The following is a 12,151-nucleotide window of genomic DNA, read 5'->3' as shown; positions in this document are numbered from 1 at the left end:
CAGCTTGTAGCCTATTGCACCCTTCTAGTGCACCCACATCCCCCCACATCTTAGTGTCATCAGCAAACTTGAACAGGGTGCTTTCTACCCCTTCATCCAAGTCACTGATGAAGATGTTGAACAGTGCGGGCCCGAGGACCGAGCCCTGTTTATACAACCCAGTATGCTATTAGTGGCCTTTTTTGCAACAAAAGCAGACAGACAACTCATATTCATCTTATAGTCTACTAACACCCACGTCCTTGTCTGCAGTACTGAAGCATACATAACCGGTGGTTCCTTCATCTCTACGGGTGCATGTGATTATCCTGTCCTAAATGCAGGACACCTTGCACTGATTTTTACTGCATTTCCTTTGATTAATTCTGGACCAATTTTCCAGTTTGTCAAGGTTATTTTGAACCCTAATCCTATCCTCTGAGATGGACACAACTCCACCCAATTGGTGTCATCTGAACATTTGTTAAACATGTACTCAGTCCCACCCCTGAAATCATGAATGATTATCCAAATCCTGCCCTCACATCTGCACTCTCCAGTCTATTGCTACTTGCGTGCACTAGAGATCAGAATTTGTCTCTGAAAGTGTTTTAATCGCTTGGTAATCAAACTTGTGGGGTCAGAGGTATCCCTTTGTCCAACAGGCAGCTGTTTTGCCCATGCCCCCCGCATTTCCTGCCTGCATAGGACCTGGCCCTTGGCTTGACACCCCTGCTCAGGGCTTAGGCTAAGAGGCAGCTTCTTCCCGGCAGAAGAGTCACAGCTCCTACTGCACCTAATGGGCAACCACACCCGCATCAACAAGAGTCACTCAGTTCGCAGTGACCTCAGCCGATGGGAACTAGAGCTCCCAGCACGCCTTGCCGCCAGGCTCCAGGACCGCGCAGGCCCAGTTGGCGCACGGCATTCTGGGAGGTGAAGTCCGCAGGGAGGGATGGCTGCGCGGGAAACTCTCTTCCCCGGGCGCCCGCCCCCGCTCTTAAAGGGCCACGCGCGGCCAGCCGGCCCAGTCAGCCACTCGGTGTGCAGGCTGGTCCTTTTGCCGTGCGGCTCCGCCCCCTCCTTCTCAGTCATCGTTTTGGCGCCAAAGCGCGGAGCGTGGCTGGAGCCGAAGCAGGATGAGCGGGGAGAAGCAGCCGGCAATCAACGGGTAGGGCCCGGGGGGCGCCAGCTCCCCCAGAGGCAGCCGCGGGGGCCGGGCACGTGACTGGTGGCTGCTGCCAACCGCCTGGGTCGGGCACAGTAAATGTCCCCGCCGCTGTGCGGGTTGGTCTCGCCCGCTCTATATAACGACATCGATGGAGGAGGGGTGGTGCCTGGCACTGTGAGGCTCGGTGTGGGGTTATTATCGTATTTGTATCATAACTTCAGCCTTCGTATGATGCACTATCAATAACAGTAAACGTGGTCAAAATGTACCACATTTTTTCAGGCAGCTCATTGAGGCAGCATATCCAAAGCTGGGCTGAACCATGGGCATTTTTTTAATGACTGCTGGCCTCTGAATAAAGCAGTGCTTCAGCTTTGACCCAGTTCTCACTCACTGATGCCTTGTAGTGAGCCATGTAAGGTAATTAAAACTTCTTTGCAAGGGCATTTGCATAATTTTTCAGCGTGCGATAGGTTTTCAGTCAATATGAGAATTTTGAGCGTCCAGTACGATCATTTCAGATTGAAGACCTGGTGATATTGGCGAGGCACTGTGCCTGTTGACGTGCCTTAGTCCAACTGGAAACCAAGGCTCCCCCAGAGCAGGAGGAGGGTGCCCTGCTGCAATGAGTAGGTGACAGGTTAACACTACCAAGAGAAAGCCCCCTTTACTTTAAATTGTACGACACAGAGTTGGCTTGCGGCATTGCATTTGTTGTCCCAAGCGGGTGGATGCTGACCGGTGAAACTCTGAGCCTGGGAGTGGGGAAGATGGCCCCATGCTCACCCGAGTTTCTTCTGGTTGGAGCATCCTTGGTGTGGTTAGATACGTCCAGAGCCAGGAGGATATTGAGTGGGAGGTCCTGGGACGTGGTGGAACCACAAATGGGGAGTGTGCAATCAAAAAAGGGGCAGGGAGAGGTGGAGGCAGAACCTCAGCAGATGGAAGAGGGGCTGCAACCTGGCACACTCAAGGTAGGTATGCGTCAGGGTTTCCCTCTTGGCAGAAGGGGCAGGTATTGTGGGTATCCGTCAAAGTGCACCAGATGCGTGCCCATAGCAGTGGCTTCGTACAGAAGCCAGTAGTTAAGTCCCTGGTCACTCAGTACAGATTTGTCTCCTGGGAACCCTCACTCCCATCCTTGCAGCAGGGTGTCCTGCCACTTGGTGTCTGTGTGGGATGGGATGGAGTATGTGGATCACAAGCATGTAGACCCGGCAGCAGTGGGCTGTTTGGAGGCAGACCAGTTTGGTATCCTCTAGCCTGCTGAGATGGTGGGGCAGGGAGCTCCATGGGGCCTGCTGAAGCAACAGGTCTATAATGAGGATACGGAGCTAGAGGAATCATTGGCCTGATGCAGCACGGCACTTTCGTGCTTGTGAGGTCATGTCTGTCTCTCTTGCAAAGTGAAACATGGAAGATCTGAGTCTTTGAGTAAAGGCAAGCACACGCTTAATCTTTAGCCCAATGGTTCTCAAATCTTTTTCAATTTGACCAAATTGCATACCCTCTTACACAGGGGCTGGGCCAGAGGGATTGCCAGGGGGATTATCTGTTTCTCTCCTCCTGCCCTGGCATCCTGGCTGAGAATTGCTGCCCTAGGGCTTAACAGCAAGAGTCTGGAATAGGCGCCCCACCCAGAAGTGGTGCAAGCACTTACTTTGGACACCTTCGAGAAATGCCTGGATGCTTATCTTGCTGGGGTCATCTGACCTCCTGACCTTTGGGCAGGGGGCTGGATCTCACGAGGTTCATGCCAGCCCTAATGTCTGAAATCTATGAACAACAAAATGTTGGTGGGTGGAAAATAGGGATGGAAGAGACCTCATTAGGTCATCTAGTCCAACCCTAGGTATCTATCTTCAGTAACATGCTTTATGGTATAGATCAAAGATCAAAATAAGTATGACTGTGAGATACAAGATCAGATAGTGAAGGCAGAAAGGCTACAAAAATTAAGCATTTCCAAGGTCTGGGGTCCAAGACATGATTTTCTTTTCCGATTGTACTTTACAGCTGTGGAGTTCTGTTGAAGACTGCCTGTGCTGGTTTGCGGTGGGGTTTAGACTCAGTCTCTCATGTTTTCCAACCAAATCTTTCACTAGTGCACTCTTCTGTTTGCTAAATGACGTATTGTGTTTTCAGGTGTTCTAGAACTGTATACATGATGATAAAACCTACCTGGATGAAAACAGCTGATTAATGAAGTAGCTCTTTTACTGGAGGATTTTTGTTGTTGTTGTTCTTAGCTAGGGTAGAGGTGTAATTTGAAAAAAAGTAGATTGTCATATTAATTCCAGTTTTTCTTTCTTTTCTGATTTCATTGTACCATTTTGGACAGATACTTGTACATATCACGGATAGATCTAGAACAAGAATTCTCAACCAGGGTGCCATGGGCCTCTAGGGTGCCTTGAGATCCTTTCAAGGGTGCCATGGGGTGCAGCACAATGTTGGCATTATTAGGGGTAAAACAAGATAAACCCAGAGATTTCAAATAGGAATCCATAGCGTCCAAAACATTCTGACTTGTGGTCTTTACAATAAACGAATTGCTGTATTATTTTTGTGTGGTCAAAAATGAGTGAAAATAGAGCTGACATTGTCTGAGAGATGCCTCAAGTCTAAAAAGGTAGAGAACCTCTGGGTTAGAATCTGAGGAAAGGACATCTTTTTGTTTGTTTGTCTATTTATTTAAAATTGGTCATCTTTTTTTAGCAGAGTTCAACATTACAGTTAAAAGCCTGCTATCTATCTGCTCTCAACTTCTTTCACTTTAGGAAATTACCCTCACATTTTTATTAGGTAAATGTACTAATTCTTGGAAAGTATTAAAATGGTTAAGACTTATTAAAATGTTATAGCACCTTGTAAAATCATCTGAAGTAGGTTCTGATCAGTTTTGAGTTTTATGCTGAGTCCCTAATCTCTTAAAATGTTCTTTGCAGCCTGAAGACCAGGCTTCTTGGTTAATGCTAAGTAAGAATTATAGTATTTTACACCTACTTTGCTCTCACTCACACCTGTCAGCAAAATACATAAAATTGAAGAACCTGGCTAAAAGCATCTCTGGGTAGATGTCAATAGGTCTTGACTAAAATCAAATTATTTCCAAAATAATAACAGAGCTTTTTGCTTCTACTATTCCGCACAAGCCTTGAATTCATCTTGCAAATATGTCACTTTCTGGGAAGCTGGTACTTTGAGAAATGTGCAGTGGCATGTTATGTAGAGTTGGCATACAGGAATAATAAATATAACATCTAAATTCTTTGTTTTATACAAATGGGGTTTCCATGGAGTAGTTCAGAATTTTTCTCTGGAAAAATGGTGATCTCCTTTGTTCAAATTAACATTAACATTAGCTGTTTTGAGAGCGTTTTTTTTTTTTTAAATTTTATATGGCATAATTCCACAGCATCTGTAATATGTCTCTCCAGTCATGTACCTCTGACATTTTATTGTGAGTCTTCTGTTTTAATTCCTGTTAAGATATCATTTGAAGAGTCTCTTCCTTCTTATATTTTTGTTGTTGTATGTTCCAATGAAACATTTAAAATCTCTCTCTCAAATCTGCTGATATTCATTAATTCAGATTGCTCAGTGCTTGACTGCCCTGAAGCTGTAATTGTGTGTGGATTCAGGGTGAATCTTTGTGACAGATTTCCAGTTTCTCTTCTCTTTGTCTCACTCCTTCCTTCTCAGAAAATTTGTTTCTGCCTAGTCCTGTCTTGTTCCAGCACTCAATTAGGAATGTCCTCAGGTCAGCCCTGACCTCAGCAAATTCTTTTATTTGTTTTGTGTGTTCAGGATATAGGGATGACTGTTATGTTCTGCGTGCCTGGCATTATCTCCTGCATTTTTATCCCCTGCATTTTTGACCCAGTAGTAGGAAGAATCACAAAGGTGGTTCTCTCAACCCCTACCTGGAGCGAGCCAAAATTCCTATATTTACAGCTTGCATTGTAGTAGATAATGCAACTAGTAGCCTCCGGCCTTGCTACCACAGCTAACTTAAAAAATGAATTAACGGAACAAAAACACTTGCCCCAAATCATTTGTTGGGTCTGGGTCTGCTGAGTGCACCTGTCCCTTGTGTTGCTATTGGGGATCAGCTGCTTGGCTGTCATTTTGAGTGGCCATCTCTGTGGGGAAATAGACTCTTAAACCCATTTTTGGAGGGCTTTTTCCATTTTCTTGATGTTCTTTGCTATAATTGATACTACCTTGCACTTTTTTTTTTTTTTTTTTTAGTCTCAAATTTGTCTTTTCTAACTGTTAACTTGGCATTCAGAAAGAGAACTTTTTCTCTGTGAGTTAACAGCTTGTCTGCTGTTTTATCTCGAACCCTCTGGCATACTGGAGAATTGATGGAATTATGACGAGGAAGGGACTCTTCTTTTGTCTTCTGCCTGAGGTTTACTTGAGAGAGAAATTTTATAACTGTAACTTCTTTGTCTTTATGCAACAATTTTTGGTGGTCCCCGCAACCCCCCTTTTCATCATGGGGTATGAAAACTTCCTTCCCAGTACAGTTCTGCCTAGAAAGTTAAAGGCAAGCAGTTCAAAGTAACCTTTCAGACTGACATTTTACATCTAGAAGGAGAGGAAGAAACCCATTTCGATATCCTTTTTTTAAAGTTGCTTTTAAAAAGCATACTCCTGACGAAGACTCTTTTTTGTTCTTTTAAAAATCACCACACACCAAATAATATCAATAAATAAATATGGGAAATATCGTTCTAAGGATGGAGAAATACCTTCTTGAGATGGATGGTAAATCTTATGCCTGTGATTTCTGTTTAGGTGCTTGGCTATCATTACTCTGAAGACTGCAGATCTCCAGATATTTTTTCCTCAAAGCATATGTGTGAAGGCAGGCTGATTCTCCCTCCTTCTCTCCCACTTTGTTGTTTGGTTAACTTTGATGGATGAAGCCCTTGTTCAGGGACAGGATGAGAGGCTTTCTTGAAAGCTGCATGCATACAAAAGTCAGGTTGTTATCTCATCCCAGAGCTGCAGTGTGCAATCTCATATTGGTGTCATTTTGAAAGGATATGTGGCTTATAGGCAAGCAAGTAATGATATGCTTTATCATCAAACTCTTGGCATGAGTCCATAATCTGGTCAGATTCTGCTTTTAGCAGTGCTGGTGTAAATCTTTTGAGTTTTTTTTATATTTGTCAGATTTACATGCTACCTCCCAACAAAGGCTCATGGCATCTTGCAACAAGAGAACAGAAGTAACTTATTCTCTTCTTCATTTTTCCTGTTTTATAAAACAACTTCAAAGGCAACTAGAATATCAACATAAAACAGATACCCCCACCAAGTTTTCAGGCTCTGGCGGGTCTCAAGACGGAGGAAGTTAGTGCTTAGGAGCAACTGCTGAGAACAGTCTTTCATGCTTTTTCACCAAGCGGACTTGTCTCATTGATGTTGATTTCTGTTGACCTTAGAGATTGTCATGTGGTTGTCAAGAGCAGAGTGGGCAACAACATGTGGTCTGTTGGGGAATTCTTTCCAAGGCAAGAAGTAGAAGTATTTTCTTTGGCCCTCTTTCACACCCTTTGTTGTTGTTGTTTAAAAATCTTGCATATTATAGGTATGACCGTGAAATATTCCATAAGAAACGGGAGGATTATTTGGAATGGCCTGAATATTTTATGGCAGTAGCTTTTTTGTCAGCACAAAGAAGCAAGGATCCAAATTCTCAGGTAAGAATGCAGTATGCAGGTATAGTACATATATAGCATATAATAGCAGATCATTATTGGAAAGCATTTCGGTATTTGCCGGATGTAGATAAGTTTGCTACAGGCATTTTGTTTTGTGGGTGTTACTAAGTAAAGTGCTTAGGTATCAAAAGTTATTAACATTTAGAAAATAATTCTAATAGAATGAAAATGTATGCATTTCTGTTTTCTCCTAGTAAAGGTAGCTATTGATGTAAATAATACAAGTAAGTTTGGAGATGATGAGTTTTTCTTATCATATTATTGGGTTTTTATATGAAATCTTAAACCAACATACCAGCTGGAGTTTATTTCTCCTTACTTCAAAGGCACTGTGCAATTTGTTTCCCATCTTGTACTGGGTTACATTTTTCTTGCTTGTCATTTGACTTCCTTCCCTTTCAGATGTTCTTTTCCACTGTCTTCTTCCATGCATCCTTTGCTATATTTACATACTACCTTCTGATCTCCATCTTCCTCCTGTAATACACTTTCAAAAGGCCTATTGGCCCTATCCTCCCTTTAACCTGTTGTGAACAAAATAAGTAAGAAAACAGGGGAGTAAAATCCTAGTAAAATTATGACAGTAAGAAGGTACATGCTAGACTTTTTTTACTCTCCTTTGCTGTTTTTATTGCATGCCTCTTAGTTTACCTACATATCAGTCAGTCAGGATCAGATCTTTAGCTTGGCTGGTCTATATATTAACTAATCATCAGAATAACTAGCTTGTTTTTAATTTTTGCATTTGTGACTTGAGCTGTATTAAAATAGGACATTCTTATTAAAAAATAAATGTCTCCACACACACGTGGATGAAAATAACAGATGATGGGAGTCTTAAATGATCAAATATTGTGGTACAAGCTGGCATAGACCAGTTTTATGTCACTACAACTATGCTGATTTTATGCCAGATATGAGGCCTGGTTCAGACTCTGGGCTTACAGCTCTTATATGATTAAAGCACATTAGCTTGAATCTTTGTGCAGTTCTATAAACCACCTTGCATGCTCCTTGTGCCTTACTAGTAAATAAAGTTTCTTTCTATTCAGGTTGGTGCTTGTATTGTGAATTCCGAGAACAAGATTGTTGGGATTGGATACAATGGGATGCCTAATGGTTGCAGTGATGACGTGCTACCCTGGACAAGAACAGCACAGAACAGACTAGATACAAAATATCCTTATGGTAAGGAATACTTTCTAGGCCACTTTCTGACATTAATCCCTGCATGTATAGCCCAGTTTACTGTGTGCAAACTTGCTGAGGTTTTCCATCTGATCAAAATAGATCCCTCTACTGGCAGCTCTCCAGTGGACAGTCCATATTGCAAGGGGACCTCACTGTGAGAGAGGTGCACCCCAGTTCTAGCAAGTCTTTATAGAGTGCACATGAATTGGGACTTCTATTTTCTGTAAGGCTTTAAATTAAATAATTTTTAGTGTGTTTTTTTTCACAGGGACAGCAAAAGGCATGTCCATGGTAAAAATAGCATCTCTTGCTAGACCCGGGATGGGCAATTATTTCAGCTGGAGGGCCGCTTAACGAGGTTTGGTGAGCTGTCAAAGGCTGCAAGGGTAGCTCCGCCCATTAACAAGTGCCCTGTTCCCTTCTTCCCTCTCTTAGTTGCCATCTTGGGACAGGAAGTCCCACCCCTAACCTCTGACCTTTGCCACCAGAAGTCCCTCCTCTTGTCCCTGGAAGTACTCCTTCTGGGAACAGGGTTTCCCATCTTATAACCAGAAAAAAGCCCTGAATTGTATACTAAAAATCAAACATCCATAATAATATATTTTAATTTGATTAAAAAAAAAAATTGTTGTCTTAATTTGTGTGTTTGTGCTGTATATATAGAAGTGATTGCATAATAGCTCAAAATGAAGTCTTACTCTTCTATATTGTGTGGGGGGGTATGAGTAAGTAAGTATGGGGTTTGTGGGGACATGTGGGTGGGTATGGGGAGTTTGTTGGGACGTGTGGATGTGTACGGGGTTTGTGGGGGCTGTGGGGTATGTGGAGGGAGAGGGTGGCTGGGGGGTATGTGTGTGGGTGCATGTGTGGTGGGGTGTGAGTGTGTAGCAATGAGTGGGGCTTCCTCCAGAGGCCTGTGGGTATATGTGTGGGTACAGTATTTGTGGGGTGTGTGATTGTGTATGGGGAGGGTGTGGATGTGAGGTTTACAGGAGGAGGGCTTGAGAGTACATGGGGTATGCATGGGAGCCCCCCTGTGTGCACCCCTCTGAGCAGCACCCGCTCTGCCACAGCCCAGAGCTCATGTGCCTAAGGCATCTCCCTGCCACTGCCAACAGTGCACAGCCCCAGGGTGCCCCATGCCTGCTCCACACTGTCCAACTGTGGCACATCCTGCCACCCCTGGGCATGCAGCAGGGATGGGGTGGCTCCTTCCGGCTGTCGTTGCTGGCCCCAGCCCCACAGTAACAGCAGGGACCAGCATGCACAGTCACAACCCCATGCTGACTTCAGGCTTGCCTGTCTAGGCTGAGGGGTGGAAGCGCCAGACAGAAAGTATTGATTGGCAGAGGGAAAGTGGCTTCCTTTTCTCGCCACCACCGGGCAAGTTTTGGTGCGGCTGCCCAAAGCCTCCACCATGCCAGGCTGCCCTGCGGTTCCATCACCGCTGCCTCTGGGATGCTTCGTGGCTGTGCTGCACTGAGGCAGCCCAGAGGCGGTGACCTGGCGTGGTACAGGCTCCATGCAGCAATACCAAAAACTGCCCAGCGGTGGTAAGGGGGAGAGGCCACTTCCCCTGTGCCAAGCAACACTTTCTGCCCAACTGTTGCTACTGTGGCTGCTGCTGCTCAGCCTGGATGAGCAAGCCTGGAACCAGTGCTGGGACCCAGGCTCAGCAGGGCGATGTGGGTTAGCAACTGCTGCTCAGCGCGGGGCAAAAGTGGCCCCTTCAGCTGCTGGTGCTTTCTGGTGTAGCTGCCCAGAGCCCATGCTGGGCTGCCCTGCGTTTGCCCTGTGTTGCCACTGCTGCCTCATGGGGCAGCCCAGAGGTGGCGGTGATGCAGCGGAGATGCAGGTCAGCCCCACGCAGCTGCACCAGGAATCAAGGGGGATGGGCTGCTTTTCCCTCTGCGCTGCTGCTGCTGCTTTTCCCTCTGCACTGCTGCTGCTCAACCTAGTTGGATGAGCCTGGAGCTGGCCCAGGGTGCTTGGGGTCGGGGCTGTTTATGCTGGTCCCCACCTGTACTGTGGGGCCAGGGTCAGCAGCAGGAGCACTAAAGAAGCGGCTGCTGCCTGAGCTGCCTAGAAAGGCAGTCCCTCCATGGAGCCACCCCAGCCACTTGGTGCCCCCAGGGCATGGCAGGACGTGTCATGGCTGGGTGACGCCTCGGCCAGGCGGGACCTAGTGACCCACCAAAGGCTGGATAAAGCCCCTCCATGGCCGGATCTTGCCCATGCCCTCCTCTCTGCTAGACTTTAGGTTACTCTTCAAAGTTTAAAAAAAAAAAAAAAAAAAAAAAATCAGCAGAACTTTTTAAGATGGGCAGATCAGCACCTGCCCCCCCCCGCTCCCCCCAGCTCCTCCCAACCTGCTTCTGTGAAATAGATGAATTATGGTTGAAATTTTCCACACAGTTGAAGAAGGGGGAAGAGAGGGGGGAATTCAACCTGAGGCAAAGCTGGCTTGGAAAAAAATCTTAGCCTGAACAGTTGAAGTTTGACAGAGTTAGGTTACTTGATATTGACCAGAGTTTCCTATTTCAATCTTGCTACCAGGGTGTCCTATAATTAAAGTAGTACAGCAGTAAAACTAAGATTTGAGTACTTTTTATCCCTGGGTTTAAGAAGTGGCTGCTTTTTTTTACCCTCCTGGATAAGTATGGAAAATTCATCCTGGATATACTGCGCTGATTAAAACAGAATACTATTTCTAATCAAGCTTCTTCCAGTACTCAGTGTTTTATGTGAGGACTGTTATCCTTTTCAATAAAATCTCAGTCCCACAAATGAGTTCATTAAGGCTGGACCCCTGTATCAGTATAGATAGATTTAGTATAGGCCAGATCAAGATAGATTCTGAAATAAAACTGTTAATCCAAGCTGATAAATTTAAAAAATGGGTGTGGTGGGGTGGAATTACAATTTTTTTACATAAGATCGTTTAGGACAGTGTGGGGAGGATCAACCTTTTTGGCAGGTGAGGCACAAATTAGCCCTGCACCTGCCCTAAGTGCTAGTCTGATCCCATTCTGCTGCTCTGCTTTCTTCTTCCAGCCCTGTGCTTTTTGCCTGCTCTGCTGCTCGGCTTTCTGCTTCCTTGCATGTGTTTCCTGCCTGATTTGTTGTTTTGTGTTTTTGTGCCTCATCTGCCACTGTGCTCCTTGCCTTCTCCCTAATCTTGTGTGTGCCACATAGAGGCTGGCCATGCAACTTGTGGCACTCATGGTGCAGGTTGGCCATCTCTGATTTAGGATAACTGGATGCCCTGATGATGACTTCATCCTGACCCCAAGTTTTCCATAAAATTTGTTCCAAAAACCAGTAATACAAGATGTTGTCATTTTTGCAGCTAGTCTGGTTAAAAGAACAGCCTAGAAAGGATGGTCAGATTTCCAGGAAAAAAAATATCATGCATACACATGTGCCTGAGAGGCCAGGCAAGTAGTTTGTGTTTTAAAAACATCCTGCTGATTTAAAAGACCTGTAATAAACTGTTTGATTTTGCATCATCCCTGTTTTTGCTAATTGCCACTGTGCTTGTGTGCAGATTGAAACTTTCTCCTTTCATCCTTGCCTGCTTCTTCTGCCTGACTTGTTCAGAAAGGCTACAGCCCCATCTCCTCTTCCATTACAATTAAGCATTGAAAAAATTCGTTCCGTCACTAAAACTGTACCATACCATTGCTAAATGAATATAGTTGTGTGATTGTACCTTCTGTATGTAGAGCTAGAAGATGGAGGATAGGAAGACTAGTCTCTAGTTCTCTTATAAATACCCATCTTAAAACTGGTTATATATATTAATTCCACCATAATACATGAAGGCTTTTCCAAAACTGACCCTTGTAATTTCCATCCTACACTTGCTCACAGCCAGTTGTTGATATGTTTGTTTTTATGCCAGTATTTTCCCTTAGCTCCCTGCTGTTTACACTGTAATGGACTTAATAGAGAACAATTATCTACCTTAAGATAGTGAAAGAAAATATAAGACAACCTCTTTTAGTCTTCTTTTGTACAGTGGTCCATGAGCCTTTGAGTAGTCCTTTTTCTGCACCTGTTACAGATTGAA

The 12,151-nt window shown here is 44.7% G+C and overlaps 1 protein-coding gene across 1 annotated transcript in view; it reads left to right on the top strand.

The window, feature by feature from the left end:
- The first annotated feature begins 1,041 nt into the window (after positions 1-1,041).
- Positions 1,042-12,151, top strand: part of DCTD (dCMP deaminase) — a 29,941-nt gene continuing 18,831 nt past the window's right edge. Inside the window, exons 1-3 of the mRNA XM_019534658.1 lie at positions 1,042-1,150; positions 6,756-6,867; positions 7,941-8,076. Of these exons, the coding sequence (XP_019390203.1) occupies positions 1,119-1,150; positions 6,756-6,867; positions 7,941-8,076 (280 nt within the window). The 5' untranslated portion in view covers positions 1,042-1,118. The remainder of the gene's footprint in view (positions 1,151-6,755; positions 6,868-7,940; positions 8,077-12,151) is intronic.

This window comes from Crocodylus porosus, unplaced genomic scaffold (assembly GCF_001723895.1).
Source record: "Crocodylus porosus isolate Cpor-Errol unplaced genomic scaffold, CroPor_comp1, whole genome shotgun sequence".
NCBI classification, from domain to species: Eukaryota; Metazoa; Chordata; order Crocodylia; family Crocodylidae; genus Crocodylus; species Crocodylus porosus.
Note: the sequence above shows the minus strand (reverse complement) of the source record. Positions and strands in the feature narration are given on the sequence as shown.